At 52.9% G+C, this 26,260-nt stretch overlaps 1 protein-coding gene across 8 annotated transcripts in view; it reads left to right on the forward strand.

Annotated features, from left to right (window-relative positions):
• Positions 1 to 1,140: 1,140 nt before the first annotated feature.
• LOC105493629 (scavenger receptor class B member 1) overlaps positions 1,141 to 26,260 on the forward strand; it is an 88,905-nt gene continuing 63,785 nt past the window's right edge. For 3 of the 8 annotated variants that reach the window (XM_071070823.1, XM_011761461.3, XM_071070822.1), the window contains exon 1: positions 7,641 to 7,794. In XM_071070823.1, the coding sequence (XP_070926924.1) occupies positions 7,645 to 7,794 (150 nt within the window). In that variant the 5' untranslated portion in view covers positions 7,641 to 7,644. Of the gene's footprint in view, positions 1,497 to 6,256; positions 7,795 to 20,774; positions 20,795 to 26,260 lie in introns of those variants that run through there. The other 5 variants (XM_011761483.3, XM_011761475.3, XM_011761506.3 and 2 more) reach the window with 4 other exon arrangements.

The following is a 26,260-nucleotide window of genomic DNA, read 5'->3' on the forward strand; positions in this document are numbered from 1 at the left end:
CCGCAACCTCTGCCTCCCGGGTTCAAGCGATTCTCCTGCCTCAGCCTCCCGAACAGCTGGGATTATAGGCACGCGTCACTACGCCTGGCTAATTTCGTGTTTTTAGTAGAGACGGGGTTTCTTCATGTTGGTCAGGCTAGTCTCCAACTCCCAACCTCAGGTGATCCACCCGCCTCGGCCTCCCAAAATGCTGGGATTACAGGCCTCCCAAAATGCTGGGATTATAGGCCTCCTAAAATGCTGGGATTACAGGCCTCCTAAAATGCTGGGATTACAGGCGTGAGCCACCACCCAGTTTTCTTATCTGTAAAATGGAGCCATTGTGTGCAAAGCACTAAGGAGGGGGCCAGCACCTAGAAGACTCCTCAGTCATTCATTCTAGAATATTTACTGTGGGCAGGCATTCCCTGCCAGGCCACGTTCTAGAGCTGAGGACGAGTGGGGGGCCCTACCTCAGGGGCTGGCATCCCAGTTGGAGCACATGGTCAGAATGCAAGGATGCAAATGAATGTGAACCTGCCAGGGGGTGCTCAGTCATAGGGTGATGGTGGCACCAACGTTATGAAGGATAGAGCCAGGCGGATACCTGGGAGAATAGAATTGCCTGTGCAGGGTGTATGAAGGCCCTGGGGTTGAAGCCTGCGGGGCTTCTTCCAGGGACAGTGAGGCTGGAGATGGACTGGGGAGATGAGGGTCCATGGGGTGGTGGCGGGGCATGTGGATCGTTGTAAGGGCTTTGGGGTTCCTGGGTGGGCTGGCTAAGTCCTAATCACTGTGACCAACCTTGATGATGGTCCCGATACAGGAGGGGGAGGAGGAGGGAAAGGGAAGGGTGAGAGGCTCAGAGGGGAGAGCTGGGAGGAGGCGAGACATAGGTGGGGGAAGGGGAGGAGGAAGGTGAAGGGAGCAAGAGGGTGAGGGACTCAGGCCCCATAGACATTTTGGCACAGCGGCCACGAGGCCTCCTCCGCTCCCGCCCCAAAACGGAAGCGAGGCCGTGGGGTCAGCCGCAGCATAGCGGGGCGGGTCTTGGCGGCCATGGCCCCGCCCCCTGCCCGTCCGATCAGCGCCCCGCCCCGTCCCCGCCCCGTCCCCGCCTCTCCCCCGCCCCCGGACCGCTCAGGCCCCGCCCCTGCCGCCGGAATTCTGGAGCCCAAGGAGGCCCGGGGGCGGTCTGGCGGCGCCGGCGATGGGGCATAAAACCACTGGCCACCTGCTGGGCTGCTCCTGCGTGCGCTGCCGTCCCAGATCCACCGTGCCTCTGCGGCCCGAGTGCCCGGAGTCCCCGCCTGTGTTGTTTCTGTCGCCGTCCCCGTCTCCTGCCAGGCGCGGAGCCCTGCGAGCCGCTGGTGGGCCCCAGGCGCGCAGACATGGGCGGCCCCACCAAAGCGCGCTGGGCTGCCGCGGCGCTGGGCGTCGCGGGGCTGCTGTGCGCGGTGCTGGGCGCTGTCATGATCGTGATGGTGCCCTCGCTCATCAAGCAGCAGGTCCTCAAGGTGGGTGAGGGACCCCCGGGGGTGTCCGCGCACGGACCCGGGCTGTTGAGCTCTGGGCGCCGAGGAGGACCCGCGCATTGCGGCCAAGTGCCTTAGCATGGAAGAAGAGAGCCTGTGTTCAGGGGACGGGGCGGGGGGGCGGGGGGGGGCGGGGAGGGGAGAGACGCGCATAAGCGCATAAGCATTGCGATGGGTGGGCGACCGCAGCGGGATCGGCGCCCACCGGCTCCGCAGAGCACGAGGGAGGCCAGGTGCATCGGGAGGGGGCCGCTGCCCGCCTCTTCACCACCCTCATCGCCCCAGACTGAGGCTGGAGGGCAAAAGGGGAACCCAGGGGCTTTGCTGGAGGCGCAGGCCAGGGTTGGGGAGCCCTGGATGGGAGCCCACCCGGAGGCCTGACCCCCCCCAAAGGGTCTGGGAGCCCACGACAAATCAGGAGTGTGGATGGGTTGCTTCCGTGGTGCCACCCGAAGGAGCCCAGGAGTGCGACGCCTGCTTTCACAGAAGCCGGTAGCAGGGTCCGGTAAAATTAGAGCTGCACTTTGCTTGTATCCTGTGAGCCCGGGAGGACAGGAACCTTCTGTGAGGCCCACGTGGGTGCCCAGCTCACATGGTAGGTGCTCAGCTGAGCATCCTCCGCTGCCCAGAATCCCCCCATAAGAATCCTTTCCAGGAGGTAGAATGCGCGACCCTGTTCTCCCTGTTCACTGCCTTCATGATTCAGTCTGGAAACTATAAGCCGCTTTTCTCCCCAGATTCATGCAGAGACAGGCACCAGCCCAAGGTCCTCTGAGTGCACGCAGCCTGAGGTCTTTCCTCTGATCCACACTATTGCCCTTTCAACCAGGGAGACAGATTAGGCGGTCAGCTGGTCTGCAGATGGACAGACTCTGCCCTGGGTGCCAATGTTTGAATGAGCCTGGAGTTAGGGAAGGACTTGGAGATTGCAGAGTATCACATTTGAGCTAAAAGTCATTTAGAGTTTTGAAGCCCTGGAGCCAGCACCTGCAGTGGAGGGAAGGGGAAACTGGGGCTCACTGTTACCAAAGTTCCAGCCAGATGCTGAGCTGGGGTGAATACTGGACATTGTCACGCTAATGGACATCTTTTCCCCTTGGCCTGCCTCTTTAGACTGAGTTTCTTAAGAACGGCTCGTTGTCCACATTTCATGTCTGTTCCCTCATTTACAGAGCGAATGAATGAGTGAATGAATGAAGCATACGTCTGCTTAGATCTGGCTGCCACTTCTTGGGACCCAGCTAGCTGGCTTTAAATACGGAGCAACATGTGGCCTCTCTCAAGGTCTCTGGGTGAGCAGTTGTCTAGAGCATCTTGGCCATGTTGTGTCTATTTTTGATTTTTCAAATCTTATCCTGTCAAAGCCTGTAGTCTGATTGCACAGAGGTCCCGGTGGAGGGTGACACTGTCTCTGGGGATGGCAGGAAAAGCAACAGAATGGCCTCTTCCTCCCCATGACAGCTCAGAGTCTTTCTCTGTTACAATTTGGGATTTTTATTTCTGTGGCCTACTCATACTGAAACGTGTGTGTCAGTGACAGCCTTGTGGCTGCTGCAGTGCCAGGACCCCACAGTGTGTATGCAGGGTCCCTGGAGGGGCTGTCACTCAGGCAGTGCGAGCATGTGACCTTGTGCTGTGAGTGAGCACCTAGTCTCTTGCTTTGGGAGTGTGGGGGTGGTGGGATTTATGCCAGGTAAAGAGTCTCACCAACTCAGTTATTCGGGGGCTGATTTCAAGGTGTTTTCTTTCTCAGGATGTCATCAGGTTAAGGATGTCAGTAGGATGTGTGAGCATGTGTGTGTGCATGTACCACACATGCATGCACCACCAAATTTCCCCACTCCTCTCCCGGGCTTCTAAAGAGGAAAACCACATTGTCCTCAATTGTCCTGGAGCTAGGAGCATCTGGCTTAAAGTTGAGCAGGAGCCTCCCAGCATCCTTCTGTAGATATCCCAAAGGCTATTGGTCTGGGGCTGAGTGGCGTGAAGGCAGGAAGACACGCCCAGCCCAAGACGGCCACTTCTGGAACCGCCCAGGCTGGAGCAGCGGCCAAGTGCCTTAGCATGGAAGAAGAGAGCCTGTGTTCAGGGGACAGGGCGGGAGAGACACGCGCATAAGCAGAGATTGCCCGCTGGTGTTTTCTTTGGCTCCATGAGTCTGTGTGCAACTTGAATGGGAGGCCTTGTGCTTTGATTTTTTTTAATATGCTTTTTGGTTAGTGACAGGAGTCCCTACAGTTGGCCCTCTGTGTCTGCAGGTTCTGCATCCATGGATTCAATCAACTGCAGATTGAAAGTATTCAGAAAAAATCCCCCCAAAATAACGATACAACAAAAAAATAGACATAAAAACAATACTGTATAACAACTATTGACATAGCATTTACATCGTATTAGGTATTATAAGTAACCTAGAGATGATTTAAAGAATATGGGAGGATGTGCATAGGTGATATGCAAATATCACAGCATTTTATGTCAGAGACTTGAGCATCTGCAGGTCTCGGTATCTATGGGGGTCCTGGAACCAATTCCCCTCTGACACTGAGGGACGACTTTATATAAAAATATATGAATACTTGCTCGTAAAAAAAGTTCAAATGGAGGAAAAAGAGAAAGTTTCCCCCATTTTATTCCCCTCCTCAGCTATTATCACCATCATTGGTGTGGATCTTTCTAGACCCTTTTCTGTGTACCAAGAGCCTGCATGTATACATATCAATACATATATTTTACATAACTTGAACTAAGTGCAAATGAACTTGAACATGTGTAATTATCTTGCAATTTGCTTTTCAATTCAAAGATATTATCTGAAAAATTTTCCATGTCTCAGCAATAAATGTACCCCGCATTTTCCTTCATCACTGATGGTTTTCCTTTGAATGGTTATAGACTTGTTTACCTGTTTCTCCACTGACTGATCATTTTCTTTTTTTTTTTCTTGAGACGGAGTCTTGCTCTGTCACCCAGGCTGGAGTGCAGTGGCCGGATCTCAGCTCACTGCAAGCTCCGCCTCCCGGGTTCACGCCATTCTCCTGCCTCAGCCTCCCAAGTAGCTGGGACTACAGGCGCCCGCCACCTCGCCCGGCTAGTTTTTTGTATTTTTTAGTAGAGATGGGGTTTCACCGTGTTAGCCAGGATGGTCTCAATCTCCTGACCTCGTGATCCGCCCGTCTCGGCCTCCCAAAGTGCTGGGATTACAGGCTTGAGCCACCGCGCCTGGCCTGACTGATCATTTTCTCTGTCACAAATGACAGCGATATCCCGACACATCCCTCTTCGTGTGGTTCATGAACATTTCCATAGGGTGGATTTCTAGAAGTGGGGCCTTGGGAGCAGGTGTGCTCAGTTTGAGTTTTGAAGATTATGGCCAAATTGCCCTCTGCACAGCTCTGTTGCTACATCCACCCACAAGGTATGGAACTGTGCCACTTCCCCTATCTCTGCCATCACTGGTGATTACTGATTTATCATTACCATTTTTTGGTAGCCAAGTTCCCATGGGTCTCTGGTCCTCCAAGGAAGGCCCAGCTGGTGGACATGGGGAGAGGCCCCTCACTGGGTTACAAAAAAGGGGTGGTCATCTTCCAAGGCCTCCATCTTCAATGATGAGCTGGAGTGAAGATGTGGATATTGTCACACTAGTTGACATCTTTTCCCCCTTGGCCTGCTTCTTTAGACTGAATTTCTTAAGAATGACTTCTTGTCCACATTTCCTGTCTTTGTCCTTGTCACAGAACTTGGATGTGTGCCCCCAGGGATCTGAACCATGTCTTCGTTATTCACCAGATCACCCGAGGTCAGAAGTTTGAGACCAGCCTGGCCAACATGGCTAAACTGCGTCTCTACTAAAAAATACAAAAATTAGCTGGACATGGTGGTGCATGCCTGTAATCCCAGCTACTCAGGAGGCTGAAGCAGGAGAATAGCTTGAACCTGGGAGGCTGAGGTTGCAGTGAACCAAGATTGCACCACTGCCTTCCAGTCTGGGTGATGGAGTGAGACTCCATCTCAAAAAAAAAAAAAAAAAATGAAGAAACTTAGATATATGTCTCAGCATGGGTAGGCCATAATTGAAAAAAAGCTAATTACTAATCAAAAAAAGTAATTACTTTTTTACTAATTACTAATTGAAAAAAGCTCTGGTACTATTTATGTTAAAAAAAACCCCACCAAACAATATTCTATATTTTCTTTCAGTTTTTATTTTTATTTTTGTAGAGACAAGGTCTCACTGTGTTACCCAGGCTGGTCTCATACTCCTGGCCTTAAGTCATCCTCCTGCCTTGGCCTTCCAAAGCACTGGGATTGTAGGTGTGAGCCACCGTGCCCTGCCATTATTTTCAATGGCTTAATATTAGAATATGTAAATGTTGAAGTTTGGGAAAGGTGAGACTAACGGAAGTGGATACTCTCACGAGAGAAGGCAGGACACTGGGGGTGTGGACAAAGGAAACCTAATACTTTATCTGTAATGCTCCTATTTTTTGTTTTAACAAATAAAATTATCCACATGCTACGTATTTGATTCAAAGTTACAAGGCCAAGCATGGTGGCTCACGCTTGCAATCCCAGCACTTTACGGGGCTGAGGTGGGAGGGTCACTTGAAACCGTGAGTTCAAGACTATCCTGGGCAACATAGTGAGACCCCATCTCTACAAAAATAATAATAATAAAAAAACTAAGCTGGCACATGGTGGCATGCACCTATAGTCCTAGCTACTCGAGAGGCTGAGGTGGGAGGATCTCTTGAGCCCAGGAGCTCGAGGCTGCAGTGAGCTGTGTTTGTGCCACTGTACTCCAACCTGGGCAACAGAGTGAAATCCCATCTCTTAAAAAGAAATTACAAATGAATAGACACATAGCTTTCCCCAAAGACCGGCCAGATGAATGCGCCACACGGACCGAGGAGGCACACTGCAAAGGGGCCCCGTGGTCGAGGTTGCTTGGAGAGGCTTTGGGGAAGTGCGACTCATTTCTTCTCCCTTCCACCAGTGGGGAGGATTGGAGACAGGTGTTTGGACGGACACACTAAGGGCCGCGATTGTGAACTTCATGGCATCCACTCACGGGCGGCTTACTGTGCACTAGGCAGGGTTCAAAGCACCTTTGTGAAAATCGTCTCGTTTAGTCCCTGCAGAGGGCCATGACATACGACTTATTGTCATCAGTGTCCGTTAAGGAGACAAGATGAAGGGAGTAATTTGCCCCAAGTGACCTCGCTGGTGTGTGTGTGTGTGTGTGTGTGTGTGTGTGAGAGAAGGTGTCTGTCTCTGTCCCAGAGGCAGATGCCGTGAGAACGGGAACTCTTGCTCCCATTCCCTGGATCTGAACCTGGCGTGCAGCTGTGCTCAAGTATGTGGGTGAGTAATGAAGGCCCATTTCAGGTCCTGAGGGGCACACATCCAAGTTCCTGTGTGTCTCTGGTCCTCCAAGGAAGGCCCAGCTGGTGGACGTGGGCCTTCCTCCAAGGCCACCCTCTTCAATGATAGGCCTCATGGCCTTCTTCCATGTCCAGGAGAGAACCTGGGTCCCCTCTGCTGTCTTTAAGTTGGTTTTCTAGTTGGACTCAACCTCGGTTGCCTTATCCCGCTGCTGGGCTGCCCCCGCCTATGGTCCCTGTCTCAATAAACAGTACCCCCATTTGTTTCTCCAGGGGTAGAGGCAAAAACCTTAGGTCATCTTTGCCTGCATGCTTTTTTCTGATACCCCTGTATCTGCGGAGACAGGGGCTTTCCCGTCACTATCACTGCAGCGTCCCTGAGGGCCATAGCAGCACCTGAGCTCCTTGCCAACCCTTCACCAGTCAGGTTACAGAATGAATGAGGCGTGTGCGACCCCCCAGCCCTGGCCTCAGGCTCTTTGTCTCACCCCTGCCTCCCTCAGCCAGAGTCACACAGTGAGCCTCAGGGAGCCCAGGCACCAGGGCCAGCCAGGGAGGGCACCGACTGTCCCTGAGTTTGTGCCTTTTGGGAAATCTTTGTCAATCAGTTAAAAGGTGGGGGTTCGTGAGAGATAACAGTCAATGGGCACTCGCTGTGGCTGGACACTGTTCTAAGTGTTTATGTGCATTATTTCTTTTAGTATCTAAAATAGGTACTATTGTGTCTTGTTTTATTGAGGGAAATGGATGCAAAGAGCCGGAAAGTAACTTGCACCATGTCACACAGCTCCAAGTGGTTGAATCAGGATTTCAAGTTGGGGGGCTCGACTCCACAGCCGGTCCCGGCGGCCTCTGCAGACTGCGTCCTCCCGGTTCTCCGCGTGTCTGAGCAGGTCGACTGCGTGCTTAAGGCGGGTGGCGGGGGGTCCCTTCTTATAATGTCTTCCTGGGCTGCCCCTTCCTTTTCTGTGTATCACCAGGGAACAGCAGGGTCCCTTCGAGGCCTTTGTCCTGATAATCACCCCGCCAAACATTGCTGGTGCAGAGTGCACCCTGGCCTCTCCCTTCTGGGGGGAGTCTGAGACCAGGGACGTGTTCTTCAATCACAGGCACCAAGTGAGGCTCCCGGGGAGGCCATCTCTTCCTAGCCCAGGGCTCCCAGTGACCCTGGGGGCTGGACTCCCACCCGTCCTGCAGGGGCGGTCCGCTCTGCGCCTTTATCAGCCCCCCAGTGGAACCAGGGAGGGAGGTCCAGTGTCTCTAGCTACCGGGCGTTTCCTGTAGGACCCCCATGTCTGGACGCATGGGACAAAGCCCTCGAACTGATCACTGGTCACGGGTGGGGAGGTGGCTCCTCAGAGGAGAGCTTGGATCACAGGTGTGTGCCAGTTCTGTTTTGTTTTTCTTCCTCTTTCCTGCCATTGAACTTCCTACTCCTGGCATGTGAGAGACAACTTCAACTTACTCCCTGGCGACGGCTGAAAAACAGGGGCTATTTTTAGTTTGCCTGAGTCTAGTTGATTTGCTCCTGGTAGATTTGCCTCTCCCTGTCTTCATGAGTGTGTGTTTGCACACACGTGTGTTGGTGCGTGTACATATGTGTTAATGGTGAAAACAGTGACACACACCTGTGTAGGCATGCACACACCTGCCTTGATGTGTGACCACATGATGTGTGTGCAGACACCTGTGTTGGTATGTGCCCACATGTGTTGACGCAGGCGCACATGGCGTGTCTGTACACGCACACGGACACACATGAACACATGTGTTTATGCGTGTCCGTGTGTGTTGATGTCTGCACATACATGTTGATGTGTCCTGCTGTTGTCTGGCCTTTCCAGGGCCAGGCCCGGCACCCGGGGTTTCCAGGAAATATTCCCTGTCCCTTCCTGGAATGGCCGGTACTTGCTGTACCTCCACCGGGAGACGCATCCTGATTAATTAGAACGTGGTGAAGCTCAGCCACCTGGAATCGCCTTACCCTGGCTTTTGGTTTCTAGCAAATGCGATGGAAGTGAGTCCCCCCATGTGGAGGGCTTGCTCCATGAAGGTGTTTTTCCTGGATGAGTCTTGGTCCCAATGGCGATTTGCTGCGGGCTCGTTGGCACTGTCATCCGTGGGTCCTGCATGGAGGTTCCTTAGTGTCCAGAGGGTGATTCCATGCTTGTGGTCAGCAGAAGAGAGGCCCCTGAGGCCATAGCCACTCCCCCCGAGGCTGAGCCCAGCGAGTTTGTGGTTTACGTCTTGGGCCTGGAGGAGTCTGTGGAGGAGTGTTCCGTGCAGGCCTTCTGCTCCGGGAGGTGCTGGCAGCTCTGATACCACAAACACATTAATTGTGCGGAGAATTCAACACTAGGGCTTGGTCAAAAATCAAAAACACAAAACAAAAAGAGAATCCCTTTTATTCACCTCGTCTCCCTCCCCCTGTTTGAATGTGACTTTGGGCTCCGCTGGCCCCCTTAAACGGCCCAGGGGCTGGCTCCCTGCAGGTGTCCAGCGATTTTCCTCCCAAAGCCTGGGTGAGATATGGAGCCACCCTGCCTGCTCAGAAGCTCCCCAGGCCCAGGGTTCCAGGAAGCCTCGTGGCCCAAGGCATGGCCATCTTAATTTTCTTGTTTTCTTTCCCTCCACTCCATTGTTTCTTCCTGTTCACTGATTGCCTGTGCTGGGGAGGGGGAAGGAACAGGAGGGGCCTGACCTTGTTCGCTTCCTGACATTTTGCGTGAAGTTCCTTCCACCTTCTCTGGAAGCTTCTAGAAGGACCCTTGAGGCTCTTTAAATCTCCATTATCTGGGTTTTCCTCCTGCCTTCCTGGCTGCTCTCGTCTTGCCTGCTGATGCCTCCTCATTTCCTTGGCCTCCTGCCTCCTACTGGTGGAGCCCTGGGCATCCTTTCTGTGCGTCCTCATCCCTCGTCCTTGGGGTGAGCTCCTCCAGCCTCGCGTCTGAATGGCATCTCTTGTCCTGACTACTCCCAAATTGGTATCCCTGGGCCCAGACCTTTCCCCTGAATCCCACCCCTGAGCATCCAATGGCATCCATATCTCAACTTGGGGTCAAAGGCAGCTCACGCTTGCCCCGGCTGGCTCCTCATCACCCCCGGCCACACTGTGGCTCCCACCAGCTTCCCACTCCATCAGGAGCCTCCCCCCTCATCTTCCAGTTGCCTGGGCCAACATCGTGCACTTAGCCTTGACTGTTCTCTCCACTTCCTTCAACGAACGCGTCAGAAAGTTTTATGGCTTCATCTAAATATACCCAGATTCCAACCACTTCTTACCACGCCCGAGGCGCCATCACCTCTGGTCCAAGGCACCATCACCTTTCCCCTGGATTCCTGCATCCGCCTCCTCACTGGCCTCTCTGTGTTCACCGTTGCTCCCCAGTGGGGTTTCTCAATAAACAGCCACAGGAGCCCATCAAAACTGCACTTAACTTACCTCCTCCGCTCAAAGCCCTGACATGGCCAGACCCATCCCCTAGGAGTCACAGCCAGGTCCTAACCTAGCCCAGGACCTGTGCAATCCACCCCTGCCACTTTTCTGGCAACGTCCCCATTCCCTTTTCCCTTGCACAATGGCCTCCTGGCCATTCCTCAGCCCCACAGGTCCAATCGCCTTAGCTCTCTCGTGACACAAGCCCTCTCATCTCCTGTAGGTCTCTGTTCAGCTCTGACTTGCTCATGGAGACCCCCCCAACTCTGTTTGTGCATCATGCAGATTCCCCCTCATCCCCCTGTGCTCCCAGCCCTTCTTACTCGCTCTGCTTCTCTGTGGCCCTGTCAGCCACTGAGATACCCTGGAACTTCCCTGTGTCTCATGTTGATTGTTTATTGTCTATTTCTCCCCATGAGAATGTCGGACCATGAGAGCAGGGAGCTTTGTGTTGTTTGTTGCCATGACTGAAGCCCCTGGAACGATGCCTAGCACATAATCTCAGGTTCTCAAATATTTATTGAAAGGATGTTTAAAAGACAAGGGTTGTTTCAAAGGATGGTTCGTGACCAGTCGCAGGTTGTGGTCCTGTGCAGGGGGATGGGACCTACTCCTCCACCTGCCACAGCCATCGCCCCAGACTGAGCTGCCACCATCATTTCCCAGTGGGTGCTGGAGTGTCCTCATGGGGCTGTTTGCTCTGCTGATTCATACCACACTGTTGTCACTTCTCCCCATCAAAGCCAGGATGCTCTTTAAAACATGCAAATTGGGCCAGGCACAGTGGCTCATGCCTGTAATCCCAGAACTTAGGGAGGCCGAAGTGGGTGGATCACCTGAGGTCAGGAGTTCAAGACCAGCCTGGCCAACATGGTGAAACCTCGTCTCTACTAAAAATACAAAAATTAGCCAGGCATGGTGGCATGTGCCTGTAATTCCAGCTACGCAGGGGTTGCAGTGAGCCGAGATTGCACCATTGCATTCCAGCCTGGGAGACAGAGCAAGACTCCATCTCCAAAACAAAACAAAACAAAACAAAACAAACCCTATGCAAATCGGATCATTTCACGAAGCTGAATAAAATCTTCCTGCATTTGGTATCAAAGCTGTAGGCCTCATTTTCACGGGCCCTGCCCATCTCAACTCAGCATTCTCACCCCACTGCAACCTCACAGGCCTTCCTTTTCCTCCAACATGTCACGCGCTGTCCTGGCTCAGGGCTTTTGGACTTGCTTTTTCTTTTGCCTGGACCGTCTTTTTGTCCCCCTGGCTCTTATGCTTGGTTCCTCTTTTATGTTTAAATGTAAACTTTTGAAGCTTAAATGTAACCTTTTGAAGAAGACACCCCCTGACTGCCCACCACACTCAATGGACAGTTGCCCCCCACGTCCACTGTCTGTGCCATCTGTGTGGTTTTTAAGCTGGAGGGCAATGGCCCCATCTTGGCTCACTGCAACCTCCTCCTCCCTGGTTCAAGCGACTCTCCAGCTTTGCCTCTTGAGTAGCTGGGATTACAGGCATGCGCCACCATGCCCAGCTAATATTGTATTTTTAGTAGAGATGGGGTCTCACCGTGTTAGTCAAGCTGGTCTCGAACTCCTGACTTCAGGTGATCCATCTGTCTCAGCTTCCCAAAGTGCTGGGATTACAGGCGTGAGCCACCGTGCCTGGCTTGTGCCATCTGTGTTATAACCACTCCATGCTATTCCCTTCTGAGCCCTTAACAGTCTCTGAAAGTATCTCATCCACTTGTGTGAGTTCCATGAGGACAGAGACTATATCTGTCTCGTTCATGGCTGCATTCCATAGTTGGAGACCTTTGTCCATGTCAGAGGACTGCTTAGGGTAGGACCTTGGGCTAAGGCAGAGAGAGGCCCCTGTGGGGGTCCTCCACAGCGTGGACTTTGGAGCCAGGTTCCCTGAGTTTAGCAGTGGCTCTTGCACTGCCTATCTCTGGGGCTATGGGTGAGTTGCATAACCCTGCCGGGTTTGTTTCCCCGGGCCTCCCTCCTCGGGCTGTAGCCAAGGGTAAGCGAGGTCATATGCCCTGGGGAGCATCCCGAAGCCTGGATCGCTGGGATGCCTCCACAGATTGTAGGCCTGAGTCTTTTTTTTTTTTTTTTTTTTTTTTTTTTGAGACGGAGTCTCGCTCTGCCGCCCAGGCTGGAGTGCAGTGGCCGGATCTCAGCTCACTGCAAGCTCCGCCTCCCGGGTTCACGCCATTCTCCTGCCTCAGCCTCCCGAGTAGCTGGGACTACAGGCGCCCGCCACCTCGCCCGGCTAGTTTTTTGTATTTTTTAGTAGAGACGGGGTTTCACCGTGTTAGCCAGGATGGTCTCGATCTCCTGACCTCGTGATCTGCCCGTCTCGGCCTCCCAAAGTGCTGGGATTACAGGCTTGAGCCACCGCGCCCGGCCTAGGCCTGAGTCTTAACACACTCCATCTGGATTTCGGTGACTTCTGCCTGGTTCCAGTGCTGGAGTGTTTCCCTGTCTGAGCTTTGGTGGCTTCTGATTGACCCCTTTCCTGCCCCAGCATGAAGGTGGAGTGGCCAGAAGGAAGGGATATGGGGGTATAAAGATGTCATCAAGGCTGTCTGTGGATGGTGGATAAAGAGACAGCACCTGTCCTGGTGGAGGGGCCACAGGAAGCGTGGAGGCTGTTTCTGGGGCCACCTCCTGCCTCCAAGAGGAAGCAGGGATCCTCCTGTTGGCATCTTGGTCCCATCAAGTCTCTTGGATGGGGCTGGGATTGGGAGTGTTTCTCTCCCTGAGCATTTAAACCGAGGTTCATTATTTAGAATGGAACCATTTATGGGCCAGGCGCGGTGTCATGCCTGTAATCCCAGCACTCTAGGAGGCTGAGGTGGGTGGATCACTTGAGATCAGGAGTTCGAGACCAGCCTGGCCAACATGGTGAAACCTCATCTCTACTAAAAACCCAAAAATTAGCTGGGCATGGTGGCACACACCTGTAGTCCCAGCTACTTGGGAGGCTGAGGCAGAGGACTGCTTGAACTCGGGAGGTGGAGGTTGCAGTGAGCTGAGATTGCGCCACTGCACTCTAGCCTGGGTGACAGCGAGATTCCATCTCAAAAAAAAAAAAAAAAAAAAAAAAAGGAATGGAGTCCTTTATGTTTCACTTTGTTCTCATTAGCAGGACTGTGCGAGGCTGAGTCAGGAGACCGAGGTCCATTTTGCTGGTGATTTCGCTCTGTGCAGGAATGTGGAGGTGTGGCCCATAAGCATGCCATTTATGCAAAACCATCTACATGCACTCAATTTAAAAAAAGGAAAATAGCAGTGACCCTCGTAAGTAGACTTGGTTAGTGTCAATGTAGGGAGTGAGTTTCTTGTGACCCTGCTGTTCCTCCTGAGTCCCGTGACAGGGCATCCGGACAGGCTGGATGCGATTCTGGAATTAGATTCCTATGTTTTTGTATGTACGTCTCAGTCTCACTTGCCAGCGGCTTCCTCGGATGCTTAGAAAATAAATGGCATCTGCACCACGTCACGGAGAAACTGACTGCTTTGGAATTCCCAGAAGCTCCTGGAAGGGAACCTTCCTGAGGGATATTGAAGGAGAATTAAATAATTTTCTCAGTGACTGGGACAGGTTATGCTGTCAATGCTCATTGACTGTGATTGGCTGGGCTGGGATCACATGTGCATCCTTGGACCAATTGCTGTGGCTCGAGTAATGGACTGCTGTGATTGGTCAGCCTTGGGTCGCCTGGCCATTTGGAGCCAGGGAGGGAAGTTGTTCTTGTCCATACAGACTCATGTAGGAGCGGGGTGGTTCCCTAAAGGTAAAAAGGAGGGGCCGTTGGCAGGGAGATGAGAGAGCCATAGGCAGCAAAAGTGGGGCTGGGCTCCTTTGCCCCCAAGTAGCTTCCCACTTCATCCCCGCATTGCCTTTCACTGTCTTTGGCTGTTACAGTATTAGAGATTATTTTGTTTGGCTGATTATTTTGTTTACCAAGGCCTCTTGAGGAGGTAGTAGCTTACTAGTTGTTTATTTATTATTTATTTATTTGTTTATTTTGAGACGGAGTTTCTCTCTTGTTGCCCAGGCTGGAGTGCAGTGGTGCGATCTCAGCTCACTGCAACCTTTGCCTCCCAGGTTCAAGCGATTCTCCTGCCTCAGCCTCCCAAGTAGCTGGGATTACAGGCATGCACCACTATGCCCAGCTAATTTTGTATTTTTAGTAGAGACGGGGTTTCTCCATGTTGGCCATGCCGGTCTCGAACTCCTGACCTCAGGTGATCCGCCCGCCTTGACTTCCCAAAGTGCTGGGATCACAGGTGTGAGCCACCACGCCCGGCCTACTTATTTATTTTTTTGAGACATGGTCTCGGTCTGTCACCTGGGCTGGAGTGTAGTGGCATGATCTTGGTTCACAGCAACCTCCACCTCCCGGGTTTAAGAGATGCTCCTGCCTCATCCTCCTGAGTAGTTGGGATTAGAGGTGCCCTCCACCACGCCTGGCTAATTTTTGTATTTTTAGTAGAGGCGGGGTTTTGCCAGGTTGGCCAGGCTAGTCTGGAACTCTTGACCTCAAATGATCCACCCACTTTGGCCTCCCAAAGTGCTGGAATTATAGGCATATGCCACAGTGCCCGGCCTTTATTATTTATTTATTTAGATTTTTTGAGACAGGGTCTCACTCTGTCACCCAAGCTGGAATGCAGTGATATGATTACAGCTCATTGCAGCTTCAACTACTCAGGCTCAATCGATCCTCCTACCTTGGCCTCCTGAGTAACTGGGACTACAGGTGTGCACCATGCCCAGCTAATTTTTAAATTTTTTGTAGAGACAGGAGTCTTGCTATGTTGCCCGGGCTGGCCTTGAACTCCTGGCCTTAAGCAATCCTCCCACCTTGGTCTTACAAAGTGCCGGGATTACACTCATGAGTCACTGTACCTGGGCTAATCGCTTTAATGGGGAAAGTTTCATCAGCTGTCAGAGTGTTAGATCTGGACTGACTTGGGTTCCGAAGCTCAGTTCCATCTTTTATTTTTCTTTTGGGAACCAAATTCTGTAGGATACTCAAGGCCACGGAGATAGTTAGCAGCGAGTGCTGGGTGGGGCTGACTGTCCCAGGCTAGCTGGATGGAGGCCAGGAGGGCCCGGGCAGCAGGGGTGGAAGGGGCCTGGGTGGGTGCAGGAGGAAGTCATTAACGAATGTCCTTCAGACAGGAAGTTCCCAGGGTGCCATTGATACCCCTGCCTGTTCACATCCTGGCGGCAGGACTGGGACGAGGCGTTTTTTAAAAAGTGGGAGAGATGTCAGGGCTGGTGTGCCAAAGTTCAGGCTTTGTCCACCCGAGGTGAGAGGCTGCAGGGGTGTGCCGTGGGCAGAGAGAGGATGAGGTAGGGGCGGGAGGGATGAGCTGCCCAGATGCAGCTGCGGAGGAGTGGATCTGGAATCGTAGCTACCAGGTGTACCCTGCAGTGTGTCCCAGCATCAGTCCCAGGCTTCTCTCCAGCCTTTGGCAGGGCTTCAGCTTCCAGCAGCTCAGGTGGACCCCAGTGTATGGACTTTGGAGGCAGGCAGCCCAGGTTCAAATCCTGGCTTGGCCACTTCCCAGTTGGGTGCCTCAGCCAAGTGACTCACCCTCTCTGTGCCTTTTTTACTTTTCTGTAAAATGAAGTTAATAAAAGCATGTCCTACATAGGGCTTTTAAGGTGGCAGAATTGGCTCATGTCAGATACTTCGAATAGCAGCTTGGCAAGTGTCACGTAAGGGCTTGCTGTTTCCCACATCTTAACCTGATAGACACAGACATAGAGAGGGATCCATCTGTCAGCAGTTTGCTGAAATGGGACCATACTCTGCACGCTTTGCTGTGCCGTGGGTTTCTCACGCTGTCATCGCTTGTCCATGTTTTCCTCAGTCAGCCGGGATTTTCTGGTGATGATCACGCTCTGATTCTCTAGATGCCTGGAAACGTTCCACGGTGCGGATGTACCCCGGCTCGTTCTGCCGTTCTCATGAGGGAGGCACCAGCTTTTAAAATAAAGCAGCCCAGTGTGTTCTTCCACCACCCCATCACCCGAGGTTCTATTTTCAAAAATTTTATTTTGTAAAAATGGCAAGAAAAGTACAAGTTGCTGCATGTACGTTCTCTCTCTCTCTCTCTCTCTCGTTTCTGAGCCTTTTGGGTGCATTCTGAGGACAAGGACTTCCTTCTCCATGACCGCAGACCATGACCCCACTCAGGAAGGCCACGAGGATCCACACCTTTAATCTGACACTCAGTCTGCGTTCAGATTCCCTTACGGTCCCAATAACACTTTTTGTGGTAGTTGTTCATGAAAAAATTTTGAATTGGCCGGGCATGGTGGCTCATGCCTGTAATCATAACACTTTGGGAGGCCGAGGCGGGTGGATCACAAGGTCAAGAGATTGAGACCATCCTGGCCAACATGGTGAAACCCTGTCTCTACTAAAAATACAAAAATTAGCTGGGCATAGTGGTGCGCACCTGTAGTCCCAGCTACTTGGGAGGCTGAGGCAGGAGAATCGCTTGAACCCAGGAGGCGGGAGGTTGCAGTGAGCCAAGATCACACCACTGCACTCCAGCCTGGGCAACAGAGTGAGTCTCCGTCTCAAAAAAAAAATAATAATAATTTTGAATCCAAGGTTGCATCCTGCATCTGGTTGCCTTATGTGTTTTTCCTCTTTGATCCAGACCTGCTCTCCAGCCCTTTTCTTTTTGCTCGGTCTTTCGGGACACTGGCATCTGTAAAGGGGCCAGGCGGGTGCTTTTGGCAGGACGGCTCTTGATTTGGATTTGTCTGATTGCTTTCTCAGGCGCGCACGTGTTCTTCCCACAGTCTCCCACACAGAAGCCTCATTGTGTGAATCAGTTTGGAGCAGAGTGTTTCTGATGAGCTGGGGTGGGTGCCTGGACCCTCCGCCAGCTCCCAGCCTGGCAGTTACAGTGCGAGTTTGAACCTCCTGGGTTGAAGAAGCCTGCGATTCCCCCCGGCCCCTTCCTCCACCTGCTTTCTAAAATTCCTGGCTCTCGTTCCTTGCCTTTGAGCAGTGATGCGTCCATCCTTCAGTGGCCTTCGGCCAGCCTATGCCCACCCCGGTGCCGTCACATGGGAAGGGATGGCGGATCTGATCCCTGCCTCTTCCCCTGGGCCAGAAAGACTGTGGAAACCCTGGGGTCTTGCGGCTGGTCAGGTGGAAACGGGAGGCTGGATGGAGTGGCAGGTGGGGGCTTTTCCTCTTTTGCCTGTCCCTACCTGGGCCTCCCGGCAGCCACCAGCCCAGATGCCCAGACCTCAGAGCCCTGTGGAAATTCTTGTGCCGGATCATCTTGGGCCTGTCTGGCCTCCTGCAGGCAGGTGGAGATCATGCTGACCTTACTTGGCTGAGAGCCCATTGCAGCCAGGATCCCTTGGCAGCTCTGGGAACAGCCAAGTCTCCCCTGTCCTTGGGATTTCCTTCTACTATCTGTTCCCAGGCTCCTGGACTCCACCTGCTGCAACCCTCGCTTTGCACTTTCCACCCAGAGTCTTTGATTTCTGTTTTTTGTGAAATATTGCTCACTTTGAGGAAAGTGTAAGACACATGCAATCAAATACGTAACTAAGATGAACATGCGTGCGATCACCCCACGTGAAAAAGAGTGAAAGCTCATCTGCCCTGAAGCCCCTGCAGAAGAAACTGTGTTTGGTCCCGGCTTGCTTTGCTTTTGATAGTGTCACTCCCTCATACCCATCCCTAAACACCGGGATTAGTTTGGTCTGGTTTTGGACTTTACTTGAATGCAAGCATACTCTCTGTATTTTTGTTTGATTTAGTCTTGCTGGTGTTACTTCATACTGTATTTGTGGGATCCATCCACATTGTTGTGATAAGCTGCACTCCATTTTCATGGCCATGTCATATCACAGTTCATGATGCTAATCGGAATAAGCCAGTGTCACAGTTCATCTGTCTGTTTTGTTTTTTTTTTTTGAGATGGAGTCTTGCTCTGTGGCCAGGCTGGAGTGCAGTGGTGCGATCTCTGCTCACTCCCACCTCTGCCTCCCAGGTTCAAGCAATTCTCCTGCCTCAGCCTCCCAAGTACCTAGGATTATAGGCATGCACCACCACGCCCAGCTAATTTTTGTATTTTTAGTAGAGATAGGGTTTCATATTGGCCAGGATGGTCTCAACCTCTTGACCTCATGATCTGCCTGCCTCGGCCTCCCAAAGTGCTGGGATTACAGGCATGAGCCACCGTACCCAGCCAGTTCATCTGTTTTAACCCCGATGCCAGTGACTGTGCCCACTTCTGGGTTATGACACACTCGTGTCCCTGCCTGCAAGGGACATGTGCCTGAATCCCTCTAGGGCCTGACGTTCGGAGTAGAGGGGCTGGTCATGGCGTGCATGTCTTCACCTGCATGGAGAAGGGCCAAGCTGTTGTCCAAAGTGGTTGCAGCAGTTTCCAATCCCATCACTTGTTTTTCATTTAACAATTTATTGAGGTGAAATTCACATAACATATAATTAATCCTTGTAAATTGAACAATTCAGTGAAACCACCACTTCTACTTAGTTTCAAAACATTTCCATCCCTCCCAAGTAGAATTGCCCATTCTCCGCTCCTTGAAGCTCCCCAGCCCCTGGCAACCACTCATTTTCTTTCTGTCTCTATAGATGCACCTGTTATGGATCTTTCTTTTCTTTCTTTCTCTCTTTCTCTCTTTCTTTCTTTCTTCTCTTTCTTCTCTTTCTTTCTCTCTCTCTCTCTCTCTCTCTCTTTCTCTCTTTCTTTCAACAGAGTCCTGCTCTGTCGCCCAGGCTGGAGTGCAGTGGCGCAATCTCGGCTCACTGCAACCTCCGGCCTCCCGGGTTCAAGCGATTCTCCTGCCTCAGCCTCCCGCGTAGCTGGGATTACAGGTGCCCGCCACCACACCCGGCTAACTTTTTTTTGTATTTTTAGTAGAGACAGGGGTTTTATCATGTTGGCCAGGCTGGTCTCGAACTCCTGACCTCAGGTGATCTACCCGCCTCCGTCCCAAAGTGTTGGGATTACAGACCTGAGCCACCGTGCCCAGCCCTGGACATTTTTTATAAATGAAATCATGTGATGTGTGGCCTTAAGTGCCCAACTTCTTCTGCTTAGCGTCACGTTTTTGGGGTTCATCGTGGTGTGGCATGTGGAGTGCTGCGTTCCTTTTTGTGGCTGAGCAGGGCTCCACGGTGCGAATGGACTGCATGTTGCTTTTCCGCACCTCTGTGGATGGGCATCTGGGCTGGTGGCTGCTGGGAGTGGTACTGCTGGGAGCGCACATTTTAGGAACTCGCTTGGCCTCTGCTTTCAGTGGTCTCCTTTTATCCCCTCCTTCCCCTCACCCCTCTCGCTCTTCAGTCCTCCCTGCCCCTGTGCCTGCCCTCTGTGTCGCTGTGTCTGTAAACCTGAGCGTGTCCTTGGACCTCGTGCTGTCCTGGGCGATAGCACAGATTCCAGAGCCTCCAGGGGTGGGTCCAGATCCCGGCCCTGCCTCCTGCTGCTGTGTGACCATGGCCAGGCTCCTCAAGTCTCTGGTCTCTGGTGGGTGTCTGAGTCTGCATGGGAGGTGGAGGTTGCAGTGAGCCGAGATTGTGCCACTGCACTCCAGTCTGGGCGACAGAGTAGGACTCTGTCTCAAAAAAAAAAAAAGAAAAGAAAGAAAGAAAAGAAAGGAAGAAAAGAGAGAAAGAAAAGAAAGAAAGAAAAGAAAAAGAGAGAGGAAGGGAGGAAGGAAGGAAGGAAGGAAGAAAGGTCCATAACAGGTGCATGTGCGAAAGACCGTGTATTCCTGTGCAGTTCTGAGGCTGGAAGTCTAAGATCAACATGTCGGTAGGGCTGGCTTCTCTGGAGACCCCTCTCCCAGCCTCGTAGACGCCACCTTCTCCCTGTGTGCGCACATCCCTAACGGCTCTCTATGTGTCCTAATCTCCTCTTCTAAGGGCGTCAGTCAGATTGGATTAGGGCTCACCCCACTGGCCTCATTTTAACGTAATCACCGATTTAAAGGCCCTGCCCCCCACAATACAGTCACATTCTGATGCACCGAGGGTTAGGGCTGCGACGTGGGAATTTTGGGGGAACACAGTTCAGCTCATAATAGTAGGGTACCTATAAAATGGGCTAAAACCATGCCTTCCTATAGGATTCAGTGAGGACTGAGGGAGCTAAAGGTGGAAGTGCTTTGAGCTGGGGGTGGCACAGGGAGGCCCCCCTCACATGGCTATTCCTGTCTGAGGAGAGGGTGGCTTCTCCATGCCACGCACGGTAACTCGTGCCAACATTCCTTGTGCTGCCCTGTTTAAAATCTGTCCGTGTTCCTGTGCATGTATTGCTTCCCGCTGCTGCCTGGACCCCCAATTAATATTCATCCTGTTGTGTTTATTCCCTTAGTGACGGGGGTACCTTGGTTACGTCTGACTCCTGCCTCCACAAATGGTAAATATGCTGGACCCTGCTGCCTTGTGCTTTTGCAGAATTTCCTGGGGATGCGCAGGAGTGGAATTGCTGTAGGGCAAGGGGGAGATAGTTTCACCCAACATGCCTTCCAGAAGGGCCACTGCTGTTCACCGTCCCAGCTCTCACAGCCTCTCCAGCACCTGAGACGCTTTAGCCTTCGGGAATGTCTGGGGTCCCAGTGGGTGTACGTGGTGCAGCATTGTTCTCATGTGCTTTTTTTAGGTGCGAATTTGGGTCTTCTTCCTTTCGTAAGTCCTCAGGTGGAGGTCTGAGGCTCAGAGATTTTGAGGGCCTTGTTGGAGGGTCACAGAGCACGCTGGGGCTAGACTCCCCAGCTTGGGCTTGGAGGGCCTCCAGCATGGATGTAGGGCCCGCAGCGTGGATGTAGGGCCCGCAGCGTGGATGTAGGGCCCGCAGCGTGGATGTAGGGCCCGCAGCGTGGATGTAGGGCCCGCAGCGTGGATGTAGGGCCTCCAGCGTGGATGTAGGGCCCGCAGCGTGGATGTAGGGCCCGCAGCGTGGATGTAGGGCCTCCAGCGTGGATGTAGGGCCCTTCCTCAATCCGGGATGACCTCATCTTGCGATCTTAACTTGGTAACATCTGCAGAGACCCTATTTTTAAATAAGGCCACATTCTGAGGCTCTACGTGGGAATGAATTTGGGGGGGTACATGCTTCTGGCCAGCACTGTGTGTGCGGGTGCCCAGTCCTCAGATCTGCAGAACTCTGGGCTCAAATCCAGGTCCTACTACTTGGGTCCTGTGGCAACTCACTTTTCTCCTGAAAGCCGATTTCCACCTCTGCACATGGGGCCAACTTCTTCCATCTCACAAACCAGAGGTCGAGGCCAGGTGCAGGGGCTCATGCCTGTAATCCCAGCACTCAGTGAGGCAGAGGTGGGAGGATCGCCTGAGGCCAGGAGTTCAAGAACCCCCATCTCCACAGAAAGTAAGACACAAACAAAACAAACTGGAGGCCAAGGAGAGCAGCTGTGGATGGTCACGTTGCCTCTCACTGGGTGTGCCCAGCTCTTACCCAGAAAGCCCTGGCTGGCATTAAAAATAAGGAAGGTAAAATAGGGATATGATCAAACAAATTGAAAGTGTATGAAAAAGAGTCAGCCTTCTGGAAAGATCACAGCACGCCACTGCTCCCCTGGGCCCAGCTGGTCTTTGCTCCAGAGGTGACTTGGGTTAACAGTTCCTTGTTTTTCCTTCCTGCAATAAACGTGTTTGCGTCCACAGAGGGGGACCCACGCCCGTATCCTTCCCGTCCCTGGCACACGCCCCACATGGGCGCACGATTCCCATGCTTTTCTGCTTCTTGGCTGGGGCACCTAGGTGGATCTTGGCATCTCTCGTTCCCACACAGAACCCATCCTCATCCCAGCCCTGGGCCTCTGTCTCCCAGCGGGCTTTGCAAATAGGAGCCTGCAAAGGACAGGGCTGTGTTTCCCAAAGGCCAGAGCAGTGAAGAGGGGCACGTGGGGTTGTGGGGCACACCTCTAGAACATTGGGGTCCGGGGGTCCTTTCCAGTAAGACCTTGCTGTGCTGGAAACACCCTCATGTGGTTCAGGGCTTTCTCGGGGTGGATGAGCTTCCTGGGCTGCTGTAACAGATGACCGCTGACGTGGTGGCTTCAGATATCAGGCATGGATTCTCCTGCAGTCCCCGAGCCCAGCAGTCTGGAATCAAGGCGTCACTGGGAACACACTGCCTCCAGAGGGTGTAGGGGAGGCTCTCTCCTTGTCTCCTGCAGCTTCTGTGACTCTAGCTGTTTTGTGGTTTGTGGCTGTATCACTCCAAATTCTGCCTCCATCATCACCTGGCCTTCTCCTCTGTGTCTTCTTTCTCTCTCTCTCTTTTGTTTTATATTTTTAGAGAGGGGAATCTCGCTCTGTTGCCCAGGCTGGAGTGCAGTGGCGTGATCACAGCTCACTGCAGCCTCGACCCCCTGGGCTCAAGTGGTCCTCGTACTTCAGCCTCGACCCCCTGGGCTCAAGTGATCCTTGTACTTCAGCCTCCTGAGTAACTGTGTGTCATCTCTTATAAGGACATTTTTGTCATTGGATTTAGGACCTACACTAATCCAGGGCAGCCTGATCTCTAGACCTTTAACTTAATTATAACATCTGCAGAAAAGCCCCTTTTTTGGTTACATTCACAGATTCCAAGTGGCCATATCTTTGGGGACCACCATTCAACCCGTTACAGGAAGGATGGTGTTAACAATAGCTGGCATTGATCAAGTACTCGCTGTGTGCCAGACACCACACAGGCTCAGAGAGGTTAAGATACCTGCCGGAGGTCACACAGCAGGTGATGGAGGGAAGCCATATCTCCATCAGAATCTGTGTTCCCTGCTACCATCCGGGCACTGTACCCTGGCTGCCCATGGGCCCAGGCCTGGCTGGCAATGTGTTTTGTTTGCCCCATGCCGCTGCTAAGAAAACCTAAATTGTTTGCCAGCATTAAAGATCGGCAGATTTTGGCCAAGCACGGTGGCTCACGCCTGTAATCCCAGCACTTTGGGAGGCTGAGGCGGGTGGATTACTTGAGGTCAGGAGTTCAAGACCAGCCTGGCCAACATGGTGAAACCCCATCTCTCCTAAAAACTACAAAAATTAGCCGGGCATGGTGGTGGGCACCTGTAATCGCAGCTACTCGGGAGACTGAGGCAGGAGAATCGCTTGAACCTGGTAGGCGGAGGTTACGGTGAGCCAAGATCACGCCACTGCACTCCAGCCTGGGCAACAAAAACAAAACAAACAAACAAACAAACAAAAAAACCCCCAAAAAACCAGAGGGGCGGATTTTACATCCAAATCTAGATGTTGAGGCTCTGGTGACGGTTGGGAGAGCTGTGTGGCAGCTGTCGGTGGTGCCGTCCCTGAGCTGAGCTCGTCCTCCTCTGCATGGTGCTCTCCGGCCGTGTGGTTGTGGGCAAGTGAGCGGGCTTCTCTGTGCCTTGGCTCCCTCCTTGTAAAATGGGGCTAGCGGGGGCCCTTGCTTCAAGAGCTGCTGCTGCAGGGGCAGGTGGGTTGGTGGATGGGACGTGCGTCGATGCCGCCTGGGGCCGACTCAGCTGCCATCATGGGTGGTGAGGTGGCCGTGTTAGGGACATCGGTGACGTTCATTGCCAGCCTTTGTGTGTGTGTAAATTTGGAGTAAGTTCCTAGAGGCCATCTGAGGTCCTGGGTGATGGAGGAGTTCACAGAGGGAATCTGGGCCATCAGGTGTCCCGTGGCGTTCAGAGGCCACTTAAGGCCTTAGGCCTGTTATAAACCTCTTGCTTCAGTTTCCTCACCTGTCACAGCACTTGGGCTTTCTACCTTGTCAAGTGAGGTAATAATGACAAGAATGAAAAATACCACTTATTACTGTGATTATTATCTCAGTGTACACGGCAGTATAGAGTGGGGGGTAAGAAAACAGACCCGGTCTGGGCGTGGTGGCTCACACCTGTAATCCCAGTACTTTGGGAGGCTGAGACAGGTGGATTGCTTGAGGTCAGGAGTTTGAGACCAGCCTGACCAATGTGGTGAAACCGTGTCTCTGCTAAAAATACAAAAACCAGCTGGGTGATTACATGTGGCACTCACCTGTAATCCCAGCTACTTGGGAAGCTGAGGCAGGAGAATTGCTTGAACCTGAGAGGCAGAGGTTGTAGTGAGCTGAGATCGGGCCACTGCACTCCAGCCTGGGTGACAGAGCGAGACTCTGCCTCAAAAAAAAAGAAAACCGGTCCAGATTCTAGCCATTGTTTCTGGCAGTACCCTAACCACATTGAGCCTCAGTTTCCCCATCTGTAAGGCAGGATTAGTGTTCACAGATTTTCATGACCCCAGACAATAGCTTACCCATTAAGCCACTGTGATGCTGGCCGGAGTTGATATCAAGGGACTGCTGGTGAGGGAACCCTTTGGAGAGGGTGATCAGGAGGGCATCTTCAAGGGGTTCAGATTTCAAGAAATTGAGGTTCTTCTCCGAGCCTCAATTTCTCCATCTGTAATGTTGATGATGTTAGTGTCGACCTCCCAGATTGTTGTGGGTTCGGGCAGTGCCCTAGCCTTCCCGAGTCTCAGTTTCCCCATCTGTAAGGTGGGATAGCATTAACATCTACTTTGCTGAGCTGTCATGAGGGTTCAGGGAGTGGTGCTGGTAGAGAGAGCCATGCAGCGTTTGTAGTGGTGATGATGGTGGTGTGTAGTGTGCCAAGGGAGCCTTGAACCAGCGGGGACGATCCCATGCTGACCTGGGGAGGCAGGGGGCAGGAGGCGGCTGTGCTGGGACGGGCAGGCGATGCTGGTGGGAGCCGTGGCTGTGGGGCAGAGTCTGTCCTTGGGGCAGACAACCCTCTCCCCCTTCTCCTGCAAGACACCAGAGTCAGGGTTGATGTGACCTCCATGCTCCCTCTGGCCCTGACAGCTGTGATCTGTGGCCTGGGAGTGCAGATAAGTATGATGGAGCTGCCAGCAGGCCTGGGCATCAGTGTCCTTGGTGGGGGCAGGGAGAAGAGACAGGGGCCAGGGACAGAGCCCCGCTGAGACAGGAGGTCCCCTTCCACCCTGGGAGGTGTGTGGGGAAGAGCTTCCTTGAACCCCCTTAGCTGGGACAGATGGAAGAATGAGCAGCTTTGCATTTCCAGCAGCGTCTCCAGCTTTCCTGGGGCTTTCTCAGCTTGTGTTGATGATGAACCCCAGTGCATGAGGCCATTGGAGCCTTAGAGGCCTGTTTCCCCTGGACAGGTGACTGCCTGGGCCAGATGCAACACTGGCATGGTGCCCTTTTGCTCCTGGCCGGGAGTGACACGGGGCATGGAGCGCTTTGCATTCATCCCCGGCTGTTTGGACACATTTACAACCCTCATTTTACAGATGGGACAAAACCCAGTGGAGAATCCGCTCCGGGCAGCTGTTTATGAACCAGCCGAATGGGACACATAGGACTGCGGGAGGATGAGGAGGGACCCACAGGGCTGACGTGGCAGGGCAGGGTACTCATCCTTTCAGCCCATGTTTACTGCTTGTGAATTGTAGGCCAGGCCTTGTGCCAAGTGTTGGAGCTACAGCAGTGGACAAAAGAGACCTGGTCCTGCTCGCAGCAGCTACGCTTTAGCAGGAGGGACGGGCCACGGAGAAGCACATGGAAGGGCTATGGTGGCGAGAAGAGCTAGGAAGGGGACAAGGCAGGTGAGCTGACATGGAGCAATGGCAGGGGAGGGGACTCCTTCTGACGTGGGGGTCAGGAGGGCCTCTCAGAGGAGGGGCTATATGAGCTGGAGAGCAGCCAGCAGAGAGCACGCAGGTGTAAAGACCAGAGGTGGGAAGGAGCCCGCTGTGTTGGAGGAAGAGGGAGCAGGCCAGTGGGGTTGGGAGAAGTGAGTGGAGGGGGTGAGAGGGGACAGGCATGCGGGGCCTTGTAGGACACCTGGAGGAGTTCAGA

This window comes from Macaca nemestrina, chromosome 10 (genome assembly GCF_043159975.1).
Source record: "Macaca nemestrina isolate mMacNem1 chromosome 10, mMacNem.hap1, whole genome shotgun sequence".
NCBI classification, from domain to species: domain Eukaryota; kingdom Metazoa; phylum Chordata; class Mammalia; order Primates; family Cercopithecidae; genus Macaca; species Macaca nemestrina.